General features: G+C 42.0%; 1 protein-coding gene across 1 annotated transcript in view; it reads right to left on the minus strand.

Annotated features, from left to right (window-relative positions):
* The window catches only part of Suclg2 (succinate-CoA ligase GDP-forming subunit beta), a 252835-nt gene that overhangs the window by 125758 nt on the left and 105002 nt on the right, over nt 1-22075 (minus strand). The window contains exon 3 of the mRNA XM_050160274.1: nt 791-890. Coding sequence (XP_050016231.1) covers nt 791-890 — 100 coding nt within the window. The remainder of the gene's footprint in view (nt 1-790; nt 891-22075) is intronic.

Here is a 22075-nt window from a genome sequence, read left to right on the forward strand (position 1 = left end):
ACGTCCACCACCCCACGTCCTCCCAGCCACACTGTCCAGGGCCCACCTCCACCACCCCACCTCCTCCCAGCCACACTGCCCAGGGCCCACCTCTAGCTGGTATCTTCACATTCACATTATCCGTGGAATGAATGTGTTTCCATTTACACTCTGAATCAAGTGCTGTCACAAAGGCTCAGAGGGCCAAATACAAATGAAGGAATGAGTGAATGAGTGAGGGGATGCTGAATTCTGCTACCTTCTCCCCTAATCAGATTAATAAAGAAACAATACTATATGTATAACATTTAGTTAGAAGGGGAGTGGAACACTGATATTGGATGGTCTGGGAAACAGCAAACAATGAGAGGGAAGACAAGGACCACAATCAACGAAAAGACTGTGATGGGAAGAGTCACAGCTTGCTGCTGGGGCAGGATGCTACAAAAATGCTCAGACGAAGGGAGGCATGGACTGCCAGAGGCCACAAAGACACCACTGGTCACAGGGGACCACAGAACATTTTTCATGGGAATATCATGATGGAAATGGTATCTATCTTAGTTGTCAGTGATTTTGTTTCAAACTCTTAAAGATGCATCTTAGATTATCTGGAAGAGAGCAAGTAGAGTCTTCCTCAGTGAGGGATACAAAGCCCTCTACTGGGAGAAGGAAGCCTTGGTGCACAGCCAGCGTGTTGCCAATACCTTTACTTACCTCTCACTGTGCTGCACCCCACCCCACCCTAGCCCTCCTGCTCAGGCACCCTTCAGTCATGCACAGGATGGGGACCTACACCCTCCAGACTTACTCTTTGGTTAAATGAACACCTCCTTTCAAACCACTATTGAAGACACCTTTTCCTCTTCCTCCAGCTAAGATCTGGGCTTTCAGAACAATTTCTTTTGCATCTGAAAGAGAAAAATCCAGAGAGCAGTTGTTTTAAATTCCTTCCTTTCTTCATCTTGTCTATAAAGGAGAAGAAAAACAAAAACAAAACCAATAATGGTATAGGACATCCTGTGGACTTTGGAAAACCACTCCTAACTCAGCTTTGAAAACTTGAGATATTACAAATAAAAAAGGAGAAGCTTGTTCACTGAGGACGATCAAATACACTCCAGCAATGTAAGCACCTAATGCTCTCACATACAGGAAAGCCAGGCTCCTGTTCCCTCGCCCTTCGAAGTGTGCTAGAAGAGACTAAATAAAGCCAGGGCGGCCATATGAACTTTACTGTGTAATGACACTCCCATGTGGCTGACAATCTGACTGCCTGTCAGCCTTTGTGAAGTCAGAAGGAGACTGGACTGGGTACAGAAAGGGCTTACAGACAAGATACAAGGCTGTCTTTAATAACAGTATTCTTGGAAACCAATAGTTTTCTGAGCAGTTGTTCTATATATTGACAGGGATAGCCAAGAAAGAAGGAAATGAATTAAAACTAAAAGCAAGCAATATTTTTTTTGTAAAAAAAAAAAAATATTGGCAAAATGAAAAAAAATTCTCCTGGCGGGGAAGGGGGTTGGGAATATTTTTTTCTCAGCTCACGCAAAAAAGAATAAACTCTCTGTTCCTGACCTTTTAGACCAGAGTTATAAATTCAAATATGTCTGTAGGCCTGGCAGGGAAGTGGGGTGAGAGGTCACCAAGCGGTAAGTGGGGCTGTTAGCAAGCTAAAGAGTTCCATTTCCCTATTTGGGGGGAAGGGGCATGCTCCAAATCAAATGTGTTTAAAAACCACCAGCACACATCTCAGTCCATAGCTGGCATGGTGTGTGCATCCATCCTCTTTAAGTTGGAGAACTGAATCATTTTCATTAGGCTGCCATGGTTTTCTGGTTCAGGACCTGAGATTTTATATCTTGGTTCCGGCTTCAATTGTTCGTCACTCCACTACGCAGTGTTAACCACAGGCCTCGGGGACTCAAGTTTACTATGTGAAACACTCATGAGGATTGTTTCAGACGTTAGCGCAGAGCTGGGAAGGAGGTGGCTCAGTGAGTAAAGCATCTGCTCTGTAAGCATGAGGACCCGTATAAGCCAGGTAACAGCACAAGCCTGAACCACAGTGCTGGGGAGGAAAGACAAGCAAGTGCAGCAGTCGGCCAGCCGTGCTGCATCAGTGAGCTCCAGGTTCACCAAGAAACCTGTCTCAAAAATTAAGATAGAGAGTGACTGAGGCAGACCCCGGTATCAACCTCTGTTCCACTCATATGCACAAATTAAACGGATAGAATTTTAAAAATAACTGCCGTAATTCATGCTGAGTTCTATCTGTTAAGTCGCTACCAATGCCGTTGGTGTTCAGCCAATCAGACAGAGGTCTAAGGCGAGAGATCCACAAAGGTTTATGGGGAGCTATAAAAGGATGGCATACTCTGAAGGCAAGGGTCAGGCAGTGACCAGGAAGGCTGCAGCTGGAAGGCGTGTCTGTTGCTTCCACTGTTGGACTCCATCTCTCACGTGAGCTCATCCTCCCAGGGCCAGGGCTCAGCACCTTGTCAGATATCTTAGAATGCAGCCCTTCCCCACCTTTGACTCTTACTCCACCCAACATGAACCATCCTGTCAGCAGTCAAACCTGACTTAGAACAAGCTGCGTGAACACAAGCTATGGTCACTGTTCACTCTCAGGACTCAAGAGAAAAGTAGTCAAGACAAATGAACTCACTGTCCACTCAGGCTACCGCACAGAACAGCAGCAATGACACTGGATTGAAAGAAACCAGGACTAAAACGTCCAGTTTAGGGCTAAGGGTTTATGTGGCTCTTGAAAAGAGCAGCTGGCTTCTACCCTCAGTGCTATAAGACAACAAGCAAACAAAACTCTTGCTGAAGAGACACAAAAGGTGAGAGAAGATGCCTGTCTGAAATGAGGGCACACAGTGCTATCTCAGCACGAAGGAGAAACACGATACAGCAGCTGAAATGCTGATCTCAATGGGTGGTGCATTCATGAGACAAGGTATGAAGGCTACCACCATTATGATAATTCCCAGTGACGGCCCAAGAAAATGGTACACAGAAAGGCATTTCCCACTTGTCTTTTGAAGACATCAAGTGGAAAAAGTACTTTTTGCTGTCCGCTCAAAGGTTTAATTACAGTCATTTCAAATTCTTTAAGAGGCTCAGGGCATTCCACTGTGGTTATCATCTCCCATGCCCTTGTAGTCCAGGAGAGAAATACTTCCCCCTCCCCTACCCTTTCAGCACCACAACTGGAATGCCAGGCAGCACCCCTAAATGACCACTGGTAAGTGACACCCCAAAGGCTAATTAAGCCAATTCTAGTCACCAACCACCAAGATCCAGAAGAGGTTGTAGCCTTGATACATTTTATCAATTAGCCTGTCACCATCTGCCCTCAGGTCAAAGGATTCTGTGCCACCCTGATGGTAAGCCAAGCAACCATTTGGGTGACTGAAGTCATGTATCAGGACACTGATACATGGGTTTATTTTGTTTTGTAGTGCTGGGGACTGAACCTGGGGACTGACCTTTGACCATGCAAAGAATGTGTTCTGTCTCTGAATCATACAACCAGCCCCCCAAGTCAGTGCAAACAGAAAAATGGGGAAGGGGGAGCAATCAATGTTATCTTCCATAACTTGTACTCTAGTCAAAAAGGAGCTTACTAAAATAATTAAGTGCTAACTAAGTATGTTAAGTTAGCAGTCTCCAGGATAGAAGTTTCCCGTCTTGACAAAGATTCAAGAAGTGGTTTAACTCAACTAGCATCTACTTAAATGTACAGAAAGGAGGAAAATTCTACTCAAAGTTATTTACCAAGTTCATTCCAGTCAATGTCACTGTTTTCATTTCATTTAAAGATCAGAATTCCCAAAACTAAAAGCTCAAACAAATCTGGCTTTCTGAATATTACCTCCTGCCTGTATCAACCAGAATTAGAAAATAGCCCACACATACAGCTCAAGTTGTCTGAATAATTTTATTTAACCATAGCTAAACAAGATAGAAGAAGGGAAATATGGTGGGTTGTCTAGAGAAATAGATTGCATACATACATGAATAACCATATTAATAGACTTCAGTTGGCCTAAGTGTGCCATTTCTTGCTCCTGAATTTTGTGTGTGGTGACCTTAACAAGCAAGGTGTTCACTGTATTTTATTCCTTTACTAATGAGTTTCTGATCTTGAAAATCACTTTATTATAATTTTTGTATTTAGATGGAACAAAGTCATAGCAGACATAGTTGTTAAACCTACAAACACATATAAAATTCTCAAATACCCTATAACCTTAGATAACATATGTAGAGTTTCTTAGGAAACCCCATCATATGGTTTTGCTTTTCCTTGTGGCTGCAAATGTTACTTCCTTCTTGACTGCAAGTGTTATTCTGATTATAATATAATTTTGTACCACAAGTCTCATTCTGGACAATGAATTCTCTTGGAAGCACTGTTAAATATAAATAAAAAATGTTAAAATCATTAAGGAAAACACACTCGAAATAAAGAAGACATGTTTTTATTAGGAAATTTTTATAAAAATGCTTCACTTAGTTCTTCACAGGTGGCAGTTTGGGAACGTATTTATAGAAAACAATGTTCATGAGACATAGCTCACAACTACAATAAAATGTCAAGAATGTCTGAGGGTCAGGCATACTACTGGATACCTTTAATCCCAGCAATCAGGAAGCAGAGACAGGCATATTTCTGAGAGAACGAGGCAAGCCTGGTCTACATAGTAAGTTCCAGGACAACCAGAGTTACATAGTAAGACTCTGTCTAGAAAACACACACACACACACACACACACACACACACACACACACACACACACAAATGTCTGAGAATACACTATCTTCAGCCATCTTTTAACAGCTTGCCAACACTGAGAACTTGCACTACCAAGCTGGGTTTTATTCCAGGTTTCCTTCTTTCCAAACACAACCCTGCCCCAAATGCAGAACACAAAGTGTCTTCAGCACCCCTCGAATCTAGTCCCTAGCTCTGGGCCTGTTGAGGGAATTCTAATTTACATGGTTCACCAACTGGAGCAAAAAGCAAACAGCCGGCTTTCGACATAAGAGTGCTATCTAGGTTTGTGTGGTGGTCACCTTTCAGGAGGCTTTACAGAATCCAACTGTTAAGATCTACCTCAGCACTGCAGATCTCCCTACGACCAGGAGAACAAAGGACAACAGAAGGCAAGAAGAGTGGAACGGTATTATGGGAAGACGGACTTTTTATTAAGAACCTAAAATGAGAGGGAGTTAAGTTTGAGGCCTAAGTATCAAGTTACCAAAGGAGTTGAGCTGCTTTCCTTATGCCTGAGGGTTCCAAATTTTAAAACTGATAGTCATCAATCTGCAGTCATCACTGTAATGTAATGTACCTGGATACCTACTTCTACAAGCTATGAGAAGGTCATGTGAAGAACAAGACCCTGCAGTGACCCTTTCTGATGCCCAATGGCATCCTTATTCTAGCTTTAATCGTGCCTGACATGGGCCATCAACAGTGAGCTAAGACTAGAACCAACCACCTCAGCACTGTCCACACCACTCGAATGAGATGGATTGGGTTATTGGCCTCACACCAAACAGCTAATCTTCAGACTTAAGCCACGCATCCATAAGATAGCAAGTTTAAATTTAAGTAAGAGGTAGACATGGGATGGTCTGTAAGACAGGTTCTATTACATCTGTAAATGTACACTGTTGCTAGTGGATTATAAATGATTCAAAGCAATGGGTTCACTGTGATAGTTCATGCAGATGTATGAGGCATTCTAATTATGTTCACCCCCTTTTTCCCTTCGTTGAGTCCGATTCCTCCATCCCTTTCTTCTTCCCTTATAATTCCCCTTCTACTTCTATATTACCTTCTTCTCCAAAGATTCCATTTATGAGAGAAAACATATGGCACCTGTCTTCCTAAGCCTGTCTCATTGGTCTAACACAGTCATCTCCATTTCTAGCTTCATTTGGTCTATCACAATCACCTCCATTTCTAGTCATCTTCCCAAAACTTAAATGATTTTGCCTTCTTTATGGCTACATAATACTCCACATGCACAACACACTGGCTTTATCCATTCGACAGATGGCACCTGGCCTGCCCTGCGGCTTGGCTGCTATGTCTAGTGCCAGGAAAATACGGAATGCAGTTATCTCTATGGTGTACTGCCTTCATTTCTAGGAGAGGAATTGTGAGATTCAAACTGCTCAGGGTGAACTTTTAGAAATACTTTTATTAATAAGACAGCTTTTATGCAACTTCTAAATATGGGGTATAATAACCAATTATTAGACATTATGAAAAACAATCCCTTCACTCAAATGTTATGGGGGCATGATAAAACTAGTTTGAGCAATTTATTGATCATAAAAAAGTCGTAACATACTATATTAACACAAAACATGCTTATGTTTTTGAGGGAATAATTTTTATTTTGGACCCTAAAACCTGAAATTGGTTTCTTAAATCACTGTTTTCTCATACTTTAATGTATGTACATATTTACTACTATGCTATAGCCCTCATCCAAATTGCTGTGGTCAGTTCATCTACTCTTTTATACTTAGCTCTGGCATTTTTTATCGCTTGCAAAACCATTAATACCTCACTGATGATAAAAAAATTATTACCACTAAATAAAAATCATCTCTAGAAAGAGTCCATTCATTACAATATCTTATAAGCCTAGAAATAGATAAAATCTTACTCTTTTATATAAATTAATACAGTAATCTTAGGTTTGTTAAAATAAACCAAAAACTGTTGTTTTGAGAGTAAAATTTAAAGATACAATCTATTACCATGAGGCCCCAAATCCCTGTGACGTTATTGACACACCCAAGGCTTATCTGGGACTATGTAACACTGCAGGGCTACAGAGTTGGTCACCAATCTTCTACACACAAAGCATGAAGGCAGTTGAAGAAAGAGCATCAGCTCTTCTGAAGAAACTTCTACTATATCTAACACAAATTATAGGCTAGATCACAAATCAGTAGAAAATATGACTATGACATTGAAGACCTTGGCAGGGACCAGAAACACTCATGGAAGAAAAAAATCATTAACACCCAAATCATTCCCACAGTATTTTAAGGAGATTTAAAAGAAGAAAAGTAAGACTAGAAATAGACCCTACCCCAGCTGCTCTCCCACAACAATTGACAATTCTGGCCCCAGTGCAGATGTCCTTAAGCCCACCTGCAGCCCCTTTCAAGCTTTTTGTCTCCCAGCATGATTTGGGACAGTTGGCATGATGCATGCCCTAAAAGAATTTCCCAGGATACCTGTCCAAAAGCTATAGACAACCCTCTAAAAGTAGGTACCCCATCCATCCACAAACGGATCCAACTTTTACAAACCAGGGTTTAAAAATTCACAGTGACTTCAGGACACTGCCAAGTATCAAGACACAGATGTCATCTCCCCATTTTTTGAAAGCCCTTCAGTGATGACACACCAACAGGGTCAACAGGTGAGGGCTGGGGAGAAGAGGCCTAAACCTCACCTAATAAAGCCACTCTCCAGCTCTGCTTGGTCCTTGCCTCACACCTCCAGTGTGGAGTCTCTAACTTAAGGGTTCACACAGCCTCAAGGAGGGTAAGACTGCCTGACTAGCCCCCTATCCCCCTGCCAAATAGCCAAAGGAGAATGTCTGGCCCGGGAGCGGGCTCTCTTTCTAAGACCATCCATTCATGATCACTAAGTCCTATGCACTGTGATGTCACACTCACAGATACATTGGTCACTTTCTAGTTGCTCAACAAAACACCTAACAAAAGGGGTTATTTCTAATCATAATTTGAGGGTTCAGTCCATCACAGGGAGGGGAGCTGAGTGGGAGGAGTGTGGGCCAGCCAGCTGCCAGTTTGCATCCCGTCAACAGCAGAGAGGATTGCTGGTACTCAGCTAGTTTCCGCCTTTTAACTCAACCCATGCAACTGTGCCACTCATATTTTAGCTGGGTTTTATCAGCTTAATTAACCTAATTTAGAAACTCCCTGACAGACGTCCCAGAAGTCTGTCTCCTAGGTGATTCCAGAACATGTCAAGTTGACAGCATTAAACATCACCACTCCATTCCTTTTCAACTTAACACCAATAACATTATTAGGGACCCTGGGAATAAGATGTGCATTAAATACATGCACTGTCTCCATTTACTCCTGAAATAGTCCAGCTCTAGTTGAGTTTTCCATAGTCAGGCAGCTAACCACCAGTGGATAATCTCTATACAACAAAGATCACTCAGAATTGTGCATGAACCCATTCTCACAATCCGGATTCCCCACCCCCAACCCCCCCAACGCTTCGTTTCAAATTTCTAACCGCACAGACAGCTGAACCGCTACTGTGAGAATTACCTACACCCTCACCACCAAAGATCTACAACAGCCCACTCCTGCTCTATGTCTTTTATGACACATCTCTCCATCTATTGTAGCACATTTTTTCCCTCACATATTTTTAAGTAAACTGAAAAATCAGGACAATTGTCCTTAAACTCTTCAATAAGACATCATTATCAAAGTTCACTATCTGTTTCTTTTTGAAGTGAGGAAAATTTTAAATACAGTGCAACACTCAGTTCTGAGATGTTACCATTCTATGCCATGCTGAGCCTATGTCCTTATCAGTCTGAGATGTTATCATTGTATGCCATGCTGAGCCTATGTCCTTATCAGTCTGAGATGTTACCATTCTACGCCATGCTGAGCCTATGTCCTTACCAATCTGAGGTGTTACCATTCTATGCCATGCTGTGAGCCTACCTCCTTATCAGTCTGAGGTGTTACCATTCTATGCCATCCTGAGCCTATGTCCTTACCAATCTGAGGTGTTACATTCTATGCCATGCTGAGCCTATGTCCTTACCAATCTGAGATTTTACCATTCAGTGCCATGCTGTGAGCCTACACTCTGACCCAGAAGAGTATTCTATTCCTGAGAACTCATCATGAAGGTAGCCTTAGGATAAAGTATTTAAAAGGAGGACAGTGAGGGGCTCAGGGTATAAAGACACTTGCCACAAAAGCCTGGAGACTTGTTACCCAGAATGCATATAAAGGTGGAAGGAGAGAACTCTAAATGTTGTCCTATGACAGTCATATGTGCTCTCTAACCCAGTAATAATAAACTTAAATTTAAAATTTTAAATATATATAAAAAATAGCAGTGGCAGTCTTGCATGGTAGTTCATGTAATCTAAGCACTTGGGAGTTGAAGACAAGAAGATCAGGAGTTCAAAGCCATCCTTGGCCACAAAGTAAATTCTAGATCAGTGTGGACTACATGAGATTTTGTCTTAAAGGAGAGAAGGAAAGACGGAGGGAAGGATGGTGAGAGAGATGGGGGCATAGAGAGAGGGAGGGAATAAACAATAGCACTCAGAGTCCCAGGCATCTTAGCCCTCTTTGTGAGTCTGTGCTGTCATGGAAACATGAAAAGCCCTCACCTCACCTCATTGGCTAATGACTGCCCTAGATGTTATTTTCTAATAGGAAGTCATGAATCCAGGGGTGCCTCCTTGCCATGACTTCTAAACAGAATCCTGCTTGAAACTTAAGCCAGTCACAAAAGGAAGGGAGGGAAGAGGGAGGAAGGAAGGGAACTATGAACATATACTACTTTTACAATATAGAGGGAATCAACCACTTTAAACGTGGCCTTTTCTGGCAGTGTTGTTTTGTAAACTTAGGAATCTAAGCTGACCCTGAGTGTTTCCTTGAGTCTTGTCTATCCAGGTACTCTCACATGTTATGCCACTTTGATGAGGAATGAATTCTCCCAGGAACACTTGTTCAAAAAAGTTGGAACAACGCCTACAGCTATGGCCTGATGCTTATATGATGGAGTGACGAAAATGACTGTATGCAAGGTTTTCTCTGCCATCAGTGTCATTGTCACTTGTCTCAAACATAAGCTAACTTAGGACTCCAGACTTTCTATAATCCTACAGGGTTTTTGAAAGAAAACTACCAGACAGTATTTAGGAGATAAAAGGAAGAGAATATTTGCATTACAAACTAGACTGTATTTCTAAGGTCTCACAAACCTTAGAAAAACTATTGTAAATACCCCTAAAAGCTCAAATGACAGAAAACACACAGCAACAGGATTACTCGGTATTCAAGTCATTTTTACTTCTTCTTTACAGTTGTGATAGGACCTGCATTCTAATTACTATTTAAAATCAGAGAAAAAACTCCAGTTTTCTTTTTTTTGTTGTTGTTGTTTTTTTGTTTTTTTTTCGAGACAGGGTTTCTCTGTGGCTTTGGAGCCTGTCCTGGAACTAGCTCTGTAGACCAGGCTGGTCTCGAACTCACAGAGATCCGCCTGCCTCTGCCTCCCGAGTGCTGGGATTAAAGGCGTGCGCCACCACCGCCCGGCAAAAAACTCCAGTTTTAAAAGAAAGCTAGAAAGAGGAAAAGGTATGATGTGGGATTTCCCTCTGTATGCTGTGAATACCACTGGTGAATAAAGAAACTGCCTTGGCCTTTTGATCGGGCAGAACTTAGGAAGGCAGAGAAAATTAAACAGAATGCTGGGAGAAAGGACAGAGTCAGAGAGACGCAATGTACCACCACCAAAGACCAGATGCCAGAACTTTAGCCCGTAAGACACAGCCATATGACAATACACAGATTAACAGAGGTTAATAGAAATGGGTTAAATTAAGATGTAAGAGTTAGCCAATAAAAAGCTAGACCTAATGGGCCAAGCAGTGATTTAATTAATACAGTTTCTGTGTGATTATTTTGGGGCTAAACAGCCGGGAACCAACAAGTGGCCTCCTTACTACAAAAGTGTGTGTTGGTTACAGAACACAGATCATTAAACACAGATACACATGTGTGTATATGTATACTGAAGGTGAATATTAGCTCTAGTTTGTGGCAGAAGATAGTTGTTACATACACACACTCCCATACTCCCACCATACCACCAAACAGTGATAATTTGCTGCAGATCTGTAAATAAAGGAGAAATGGTATTTTTTTTAATTATCCGCTGGATCAAATCAGGTACCTGAGAAGTAAAAAGAAGCATAGAGGTGGACTTAGGACCACTTCTTCATGTCACAGGAGGTATTGAAGAACACAGAACAACAAGAATAAAACATTACTGTTTTGCAATTCAACAGTTAGTTTCCTGGTTCAAGGCCAAGGAAGCATCCTTGGTCTAGGTAACAAGTATCTGCACTGGTAAAAGTCAGCTGGCCCTTCCCATGTGGGTAATGTGAGGCTGTGCCCCTGTGAGCACCTTGCCTGAAGCCATCTGATTCCTTACTGTGACAAAAAGGAGCGGCATGACCTCATGAGATGGTGTCCAACACCAGTGCAATGCAAATGTTCTTGGCATGGGACCCACAGCTTTGGGCCAGAACTGAGTTTCTTATCTTTGTGAGGGACTCTGGCCAGGAATCAGAACATCAACTTTAGAATCTACAACATAAAGTTGATCTATATGGCACTCACACACCAGAGGGGGAATGCATGAGCAATATTTCCCACAAAGCTTATACAGACTCTAGCTTATCTTTTATATCATATAAATAATAAAAGATAGTATGATGATGACCATACCATTCACTGGACAATTTTTATAATAAATCAAACTATAACTAAATTATATAATAATAATCTGACTTGTGCAAGAATATGCTGGATACCTATTTTCTTCTGTCATTCAAAAATGACAGAAGATCAAGACTGATCAGCATATATGTATTCTCATAAAGTTGGGGACAGAGCTGCCTTCAAGAGCAGGCTGAATGCCAGACATTCTGTGCTACCTAATACTACCTCCCAAGTGGAGTCCAATTCTCTTGTCACTAACACACAGTCTGTTTCTGTTTGTGCTGGACACTCCATTTAGCTGCAGGGCCTGTGCGACCTTACTACTGGTCAGTTTCCATGCTGACACCTATGGTCATCATCTAGCACCAGTGGCCTTGGCCCATGTGCCACGTGTTCTGGCAGAGAACACATCCCTCCACTCTATGGATCTCATGAGCAGATTGAAGCTCGTATCAGTACAGCATTTCTTCCCCCAGCATTGGTGCTGGGAGGTCTCCAGCTCTGTAGTGGCCTCCAGGGAAGGGAACATGGTCAGAGCAGCAAACTAGATGCTGACACATGCTGGCATGTAGTATAGCCAAATTAGGGCAGCTGGCTATCTGTCCTTTCGTGTCGGCATTCCTGGCTGACACATCACACCACAAAGTCACACTGACTGTCCACATATCAAGAGCTCTCTTAAGGACTCTACATCAATCTTCTGCAGTAGATACTATTCTTTGAGATCAGCACATCAAAACTCAAAGAAATACTGTAACATATAAAAGACCATAGAACTATAAATTCCTGAACAAAGGATACCTCTTCGAAAGTGGTTGCAAGGAACAATGGAGAAAAGACATGTCACTGTGGATATTGCATGGATATGCAAGTATCGCTGTGGTATGCTGACTTAGATGTAGACTCCTACAGCAGTAGAGCTGGGTCATCAGTAGGTCTACTTTCAGATTTTGAAGAACTTTCATACCGATTTCTATATGGCTGTAGCAGTTTACAGTCCCATCCTCTTTCCCCATATCTGCACTGGCATCTGTTCCTTTTTTTGACAACAGCCATACTGACTGGACTGAGACGGAATCTCATAATAGTTTTAACGTACATTTCCTCACTGGTTAAGGTTGTTGAACATTCTTTCAAATCCTTACTGGCCATTTATATCCCTTCCTTTGAGAATAGACTATTTGGTTCTTTAGTCCATTGACTGATCGATTTGCTTAGATGGATAAGGAAAATGTGGTAATATACACAACAGAATTCTATTCAGCTATAAAGAAAAAAATGAATGAAACAAAGTCATTCTATGTAAAGTAAGTCAGACTCAGGAAGGCGAATATCTTATGTTTTATCTCATAAGCACAATGTAGATTTGCACTGATGTATAGAAAATAGATAGGCAGACAGATAAAGACAGACACAGGACATGAAAGCAGAGAGGGACTAACAAAAAGAGATGGAAGGGGGAGGTTTAGAGAGACTACAAGGGGAAACAAGTGAGTCCTGGGATGTATGCGCTAGGAGGGACTGTTTGAGAGTGAGGGACAATTAAAAACTAGAAGAATGTACAGATATGAGGATGTCAAGATGACAACTATTACTTTGTAGGGAAAAAAGATAATAACATAGGGATCAATAGCATCATCCACAAAAATCTCTCATTTTGAGCCCCACACAAAGCTGTCCGTCCCTCCAACGTGGAATCCCCAGATATTAACAGTTCAGGTCAGACTATTCCCTTTACTCTCTGCATAGCTATACTGGTTAGTTTCATCAACTTGAGACATCTAGAATGACCTGAGAGAGAACAGCAATGAGAGTTTGTGCAGATCAGGTTTGCCTAAGGGCATCTGTGTGGTCAATTATCTTGATAACATTGGGATGAGAAAACCTACCCAGCTGGCACCATTCACAAGGAATGAGCCGCTGACTGTGTAAGTAAAGAAAGCAAGCATGGTGCTTCATCCTCCTGAATGGCACATTCCAGATTCCTTGACTCCCTGCGATGAAGGACTGCAACATGGAACTGGGAGCAAAAATAAACCCTTTATTTCCCAGCATGCTTATTTATATGGGGATAGCTTATCTAAGGAACGGGTAAGAAGCTAAGACAAAGGCCAAATGCTTTGTGAATTAATATACTCAATCACATTACAACAAAATAAAGCCCTGGGACTGGAGATAGACTCAACAGGTAAGAACTCTTCCTGCTCTTGCAGTGGTCCAGTTTGTTCTCAACATTCATACTGGGTGGCTTACAACTGCCTATAACTCTAGTTCTAAGGGATCTGACACCTTCTGGTTTCCTCAAGCAGCTGAATGTATGTAGTGCGTACACCGGCCCACTCCCCCTCCACATATATAACTCCTCAGGTACACACAGAGACACGCTTTTTTTAAAGGAGAAAGCTCAGTCCATTAATGTATTTACCCACTATTTTACTATGTATGCAATGTAAAAAAGATAGCAGTCAACAGACAGAGTACAGAGTGAGACAGCAACTCTACAGTCAAAGGACTGCATCTGCTACAGAGACCAGCACAGGTGGGTGAGAGCATGAGCCTGTGTCCACCAGTCTTGCATCCCACTCGGCAGATACACACTCCAGTTTGAGCTGGAGAAGCTACCGAAGCCCCTGAACATCCGTTCCTTTCTCTGTAAAGGGGAGGAACTAATAGTGAGTCTCTCAGGCACTTGGAAATGTCCTACAAAGCAAATAAATGAAGATCCACTACTCTAGGTTTTAGGCCTCAATCCCCTCTCTGGCCCAGACATTCCCTATGCCACTGCTCAGCCTCTCCCTCCTCAACAAAACGCCGTTTTTGTCACCTGAGCTTGCATTGGATTTCTAAACCTCGCAATAACCACATAACTCAGAAACTGCTAAACCCAGTTCACTAGAAAGACACTGAAAATCCTGTTGAGTTGGTGGCCCCCAATCTTTTTGATATAGTTCCCACACAACCAAGGTCTGACGTGAATCTGCCTGGCTTCCCAGGACAGCAACTCATGAATGAAGACTGAGAGGCCCCATCTTGCCGTGTGAGGCCATGTGCTGTCACCAGAAATCACTTTAGCTATGCAGACTGACGGGCCTGGAACTTCTCCCACCACACATCCACCCTCGCAGCACTGCAGCCAGGGCAGGTTCTGCACCCTGTGTGTGTGGATCCTAGGGTGGCTCTGCTTCAAAGTAAAACTTACTCATGGCTTTCAAGTAACCTTCCTTTAGAAATGTAATAAATACATAAAAATCCATTCCCCCCCCATAAAATTGCAAATCTTAGTGTCCTACTTCTAAGTTTAAACTTCTAATTCACTTTCAAGGGGGTCTTTGATTAAGGTTCAATCAACCTAAGTTGGACACTAAACTTCCTTCAGTAATCAGTACCACTTATGGATTTAATTTCCCTTAAACATCTCAAACGGCATTTATAAATCTAGTTTATCCATTTTCTTATAAGTGCTTCAAATGTCTGACCCCAGAAGCAAAACCTTCTCAAATACTAAATTGCATGGGCAAATTCCCTAGTAAACTGAAAAGATTCTGTGAACTTTTGAAGCAATGTAATATTACTTACAATCACTGTCAAAAACTTTATCCTTAGACATAAAAATTACAAAGTAATGTCAATTACTCAACAAAACACACAGAGCAGAACCGATGTCTACCCAATTACTGGCTGAAGTCCCAAGCTCTCTCGGTGCAAACACATGAGGGAAGCAATGGAGAACATGACTGACCACTTCTAAGTATTCTACGTTCACAAAATTCCAGATTGTCCCAGGGCCAAGGTTGTGAGGAAACACTTTCAAATGCTGTGTTCCAGCAGAGGTTACAATGCCAACATCCTCCTCTCAGCCAGGGGGGGGATGTTTTGAGTTCCTGCAGAATCCTGATAAAAAGATCTGGGGGAGGACAACTAGGCACAGTGATCTACCTTGGGTGTTCATCTTCTCTGTCTTTTTGGATTAGCAGACTCTATTAGGATGGCTGCCATTGAGTCCTAAGGACCCAGCTCCCTAGCACTGGCTTACAAGCGCATGGCTGCCACTGCCAGCTTTTCATAGATTCTAAGAATTGCGCTCAGGCGCTCACACTTGTGTGGCAAGCAATTTACCAACTAAACCATCACCTTCGCCCCCAAAATTATTTTTGTTAATTGCTTTTATTGAGCTATATATTTTTCTCCACTCCCCTCCCTTTCTCACCCCTATTCTTCTACCCTCTCCCAAGATCCCCATGCTTCCAATTTACTCAGGAGATCTTGTCTTTTTCTACTTCCCATGTAGATTAGATCCATGTATGTCTCTCTTAGAGTTCTCATTGTTGTCTAGGTTCTCTGGGATTGTATACTGTAGGCAGGTTTTCTCTGCTAAAAGCCACTTATTATTGAGTACATAAGATATTTGTCTTGCAGGGTTTGGGTTACCTTACTCAATATGATGTTTTCTAGATCCATCCATTTGCCCACAAATTTCAAGATGTCATTTTTTCTGCTATGTAGTACTCCATTGTGTAAATGTACCACATTTTCCTTATCCATTCTTCAGTCGAGGGGCATTTAGGTTGTTTCCAGGTTCTGGCTAAGACAAACAATGCTACTATGAACATAGCTGAGCACATGTCCTTGTGGTACAATTGAGCATCCATTGGATATATACCCAAAAGTGGTATTGCTGGGTCCTGAGGTAGGTTGTTTCCTAATTTTCTGAAAATTCACATACTGATAACCAAAGGGGCTGTACCAGTTTGCACTCCCACCAGCAATGGAGGTCGGTGGTTTCCATGGCTCATGCTTGAACAATACCACAATCCCAATGTTTCTGCAGCTGTAACTGTTGAGTACTGCACAATAATAAATCAGAATTCCAAAACTCAGGAACTCAGTTCCATGTTTTTGAAGAATCACATCGTGGGTTTCCATGTACACCTAAGTTTGGTTATCTCTAACTTTAAAAATTGTTTCCAGTTCCATGAAGAGTGATCTCACCTCACTACATCAGTTTGTAAAATAAAACCAGTCCTTTTGCTATGCAATTCAAAAGAATGCTGATCAATCCATTTAAATATGAGAAAACTCTTCTCTATTCCCTGCGTCTGTGGACAGTGAGGAAAGGCGATGCTTGCTGTGGCATCCATGACTGATGTTCTTCCTTTGCAAGCCTGTCCCTTTGACCTCTGTTTATCCAGGCCTGTCTCCTATGTGAGCTTATAACTACTTGTTATTATGTGCAATTACACCATGCTGAGTGAGAGGACACCCCACAAGCTGTTAGCTATATTAACTTAATAATAGATTTCAGGGTGTGATTTCCAATTAATTTCATTTTCCGTATGCACATGTAGCTCCATGGGATGCCAAAATTATAGTGTAGCCATATGGTGCCTCATAAGTAACAATTAAAACTAATTTTCTATTCTTTCACACCACACACACACATATACAGAAATCATACGGTTTAAATGCCAGGGAGAAAATTGAAACTTCAACGGCATCTGCATCTCTCTAGAAAGAGGATGCCCCACTTTCCACGTCTATGGCATGGGTACAGGACGCCTGGCTTGGCAGGGTAATATCTACTGTTCCAGATTTTAGCACATTGGCTCTCTACTGTTCTAACCCTGGGGAGTATCTGAAGGACAGCTTTGAGAAATTGGTGAGCCTTGCACCTTGTATCAGTGAATGGGCTGAAAAAGCAGACTTTTGTTTCCTTGGAAAACAGGTGGTTTCCTGTAGCCCACTGCTATGGCAGGATCTGGTACAGGAGCCTGTCTGGACAGGTGATGCTGTTCCAGCAATAGCTATACTTGCTCTGAGTTAAGGAAGAGCTGCTCCCTCTGGAAGCAGCCTGTGGAGAATAGAAGGTGTCCTTCCATCAGTCCTCAAGGCTCCAATTCTGGTAAATGTATCAAGGAGGGTGCAAACAAAAAACTTAAGACCCCATCCATGGTAAGCACTGTGACAGCAAATAAATAAATAAATGAGGAGAAAGCTTTGGTTGTATTAGTGTCTCAGTTACTAACTCTAAACCTGTTTTTGTGTGGAAGCAAATACATCACAGTGTGGCTGTGTTCTAAGGAGCGTCCTAACTACCTGCTCTGCTGAGACAGGACTACTGAGAATTCTCCTCCCCAGGTAACGGAAGCGAACTGCAGCTGTGAAGGAATCTGAGGAGGCAGTCCAGAAGGACAGAGGTCCCTCCACTCTGGTGTGAAGAGAAGAGAAACCATCCTCATGTCTTCCCACAAAGAACAGTAAGAGAAGAGTCACCAGAGGTAGAGACCTGACAGGCAACATCAGAGCCTCCATGCGGACAACCAGAGGGAGCTGGAGTCTGGAGGACTGACCCTGAGCTCATGCCAGTCTGGGCTAAAGAACAAATCACAGCCTCACAACTCAGAAGGGGGGCAGGGGCGGGAGCACACACAAAGGTAAATAAATAATGGTAGAGAAGATTTTTTTTCTTGCATGTTTTGTATGGGGGTGATGATTGATGGCATTCGTGCACAAGTCAGAGATCTGAAAATTGGTTCTTTCCTCCTACCATGTGGTTCTCTGAAACCAAGGTCATGCCATCAGATTTGAGACACCCACATTTACCCACTCCTCAGTGGGTAAATTGTAGGTCCTGTAGACCTACAAATGTTTTTTTTTAATCATAATGAAACTACTATAAATATTACCAATTTGGATAAGTAACAGTGCACTTTTGACCAAACCCTTGGAACATAGAGCAGCAAGATTAACCTCATGCAAACTGCGGACATGGGTGACACTGCTGTGCCAATGTGGGCACATCATCCATCACAAATGTACCATTCTTGTGGGAACACCATCAGTGGGAAGACTGTCCTGTCACAACAAGGGTATATAGTAACTCCCTCTACTTCCCCTTTACTTAAACTTAAAATTTAATACACACACACACACACACACACACACAGAGAGAGAGAGAGAGAGAGAGAGAGAGAGAGAGAGAGAGAGAGAGAGAGAGAAACAGCCTAAAAAAAGCAGACTATTACCCCCAAAATGTTGGTCTACTGCTATAGAACAACCTTTGAACACTGTAAACGTGCACTACTCTAATTGTTAATAAAAACCTGATTCGCAGATAGCTGTGCAGGAAGAAATTGGGTTAGGCAACCTGACACAGAGAGAATTCTGGGAGGAAGAAGGGTGGAGTCAGAGGAGCCAGACAAAGAGGAAGCAGGAAATGAACGAATATGTCTGATGTATTGACAGAGCATTTATAATTAATATTAAGCTTCTGAGTCAACTATTTGGGAAGTGGCTGCCAAGTATTTGGGAACAGGCTGGCAGGAGAGAACAGCTGGCTACAGTTCACACCTCTAATCCCAGTATTCAAGTGGCAAAACCAGAAAGATTATAAACTCGGGGCCAATCCTGGGCTACACAATGTCCCAGGCCAGCCAGAGCTAAGTCACAAAGAAACAAAAGCTGAGTGTTGGGATTAAACACATGCATCACTACCACCCAGCAACGTTCCCCTGATTTTAGTGAGTCCTACAGATTTCATCAAGCACAACCGTCCTGAGCTCTGTACCTACTGGTTACGTAAGATGTCACAGTTTAGCTATGAAATATCCCTCAAGGTTCATGAGTTAAGTTTGGTCCTCAGTTGATGGTGCTACTGAGAGGTGATTAGACAGGAAGCCACTAACTTCATTAGCAGAATTAGTCATTGATGAATTCAAAGGTGAACAGATTATGAGCGCTCTTACAGTAAAAGAGGTCACAGGATGGGGACAGGCGTACCTTGTAGGGTTTATCCTTCCTCTGTCTGTCCCTGTGCTTCCTGTCATCCATGAGATGAGCCACTTTGTTCACTACATGCTTCCTGCCATGGTGTTTGTCCCACGACAAAAAAAGCCCAGAAATGGTGTAGTCGGCTGACCATGGACAGAAATCACCAAAACATGAGCCCAAAGAACCCTTCTCCCTTGAGTAATCCTCTCTGGAATTCTGCCACAACAAAGAAGAGCTACTAAATGCTAAGCACCATATTTTTTCAGTATATTATTCTTTCATGTATATGTGCATGATGTGTTTGCAGTGGAGGGGGATCTGTGCCTAAGTGACTGTGGAGGTTACAGAACAGCTCTGAAGGTGATTCTTTCCTTCCACTTTGCGTGGGTTCTGAGGGTAGAACTGAGGCTGCCAGCTTGTTCAGCACACTGCTTTCCCAAAGAGCCCTCTCCCTGTCCTCAACACTACTACTCTCTTTTCTGGGAACATGAATGTGTGTATGCACATTCCTGTATGTGTAGTGTATATGAAGGCCACAGGACAGTCTTGGGTTGGGTGGTCTCTCAAACACCATGTAGCTTGTTTATTCAGACAAGATGTCTCACTAGCCTGGAACTCACCAAGGAGTCCCAAGGCTCTGCCTTGTCCTGTCCTTTAGCCGAGGTAGCATTACAATTGCATGATCACTACAGGAGTTTATTTGTACTGGTCCTAGAGATCAAACCCAGGTTCTCATTCTTATAACACAGACACTTGGCCAACTGAGCCTCCAAGCACCACAGTAACTTCCATGCAGGTAAATTCTCTGAACAACAAAAACATAAAGAAAAAAAGGAATTTCTTCGTTGCTGTTTTGCTTTTTTGCACTGATATTTCAATTAAATGTTGCCAACATTCAGAAAACACTCTATGTGTCATCCTAGAGAAAGCAAATAGAAAAGAAAACATACTTTTGTCTGGCAAAGAAGACAGCGACAACATCTTTCCTGTCTTGCTACATAACCAGGTAAACAATAATGGGCTGGCAGATTAAGTGTATTTTCATCTCTAGCAAAACTAAACACCTGCTCTAAAACCCCTCAAAACATCCAGCCATTTCTTTACTTGATCATTCTGCCAATTCCTTCTTCTCCCATCTCTCTGAATTCGTCTTCAGTGAAAACCACTAAAGTTTTTGAAGGTTTCACTTTTCAGTGGGTCATACTCAAAATTCAGAGAGAATTAAATACAAAATTAAAATAGAAAATTAAAAATTAAATAAATTAAAATTGAATAGATCTAATCATATTTATTCTAGATTTCTGTATTTCTAGTTTTTAAGAGTATATATTGGGGGCTAGAGAGATGACTCTGTAGTTAGGAGAGCAAGTTGCAGAAGTTCTCAAGATCCATGTTGGGCAGCTCACAACTGCCCTCATCTGGCCTCCACATGCATACACACACACACACACACACACACACACACGGGGGAGACAGAGAGAAATAAAAATAAACCTTTTTGTTTAATGCAGACAGATTGATGATGCATATCCATACGAAGGACTCGATATGTGCCCTGTGAATATGTGCCATGTGCGGTCCCTGCTTTAATATCTGCTTTCATAATCTTCACATGTTGAACTATTCCTTCATGCTCAGTCTTCAAATGCACTTTAGGTCACTGTTCCTGAATTTAGGTACTATTGTGCCAAGCACTTCCCCAGTTTTCTGGAATAAAAGAGGTGCTCTGCCATCTCAACAGGTTGCTCTGGCTAAGAGTCACTTCAACATTTGGTTTCCATCTGGGACAGTCCTCCTCTTACACTCCTACCTCCTTTCCCCTCATCGCTAAAATGATAACAACAATACTAATTATGTTTACTTATTTGTATATTTTGCGTGTGTGTAGACATGCAATACTCTGTGTGAAGTAGTCAGAAAATAATTTTTGGCAATCAGTTCTGCCCTTCCGCCATGTTTGGCGGCAAGCTCCTTTCCCACTGAGCCATCTCACAGGTCCTCCGTTAGCATCTGTATTGGGGTACAGTCAATGAGAGCCAGAAGCACCACAACAAATATTTTAAGTCACTTTCTGAGACCTGGGTCCTAGTAAATTCTCGGTAACTCCTCTACCTGAGCAGAATCTTCAGTCACTGTAGGGCTGCTCCAAGTTTACTGTGTTAATGCACCCTCAGAGGCCTGGCTCCTTAATTTAGAAAATATTTGCTAAAACATTGCTCCAACCCCCCCCCCCCAAAAAAAAGTGAGCATTACAGTTAATGGCTAAGAGCATGGCAAGCTTCATCCATCTCTCAATATCAATTTCCCCATCTGTAAGAAGGGAACAACATCTATCACCTCATACGGCTGCAGAATTATAATGACTTGAGTTTTATAACTGCCTGATGGTCAGTTGAGGTGGTTCCCTACTACTAAGGATAAAGAGTCACACAAAAGGTGAGTGGACTTGTTATATGCGGATAAACGCTTATGAAAATTTTAATATTGCAATTTCTAAAACATAATTACAAAACATAATTTACTTAAGTTAATGAAATGGCTGTGTTTATTGTACTTAAGTGATAATCAACTGGTTTGTTATATTCTATTATTTATAATCAGTTTATTTTATATCATGAATTTTATTTAGATATGCTTTCTTTTGTATTGTTATAAAAAGTGACTAGAAAGGCTTGTGCTACCCGTCCAGTTGAGTAACCCTGGCTTTAGAAAAGGGATTGGAACTGTGACTGAGTGGGGCCACAGAGGTGGTGTG

Source organism: Alexandromys fortis, unplaced genomic scaffold (assembly GCF_014885135.2).
Source record: "Alexandromys fortis isolate MF-2015 unplaced genomic scaffold, M_Fortis_MF-2015_v1.1 scaffold_111, whole genome shotgun sequence".
In the NCBI taxonomy this organism is placed as follows: Eukaryota; Metazoa; Chordata; class Mammalia; order Rodentia; family Cricetidae; genus Alexandromys; species Alexandromys fortis.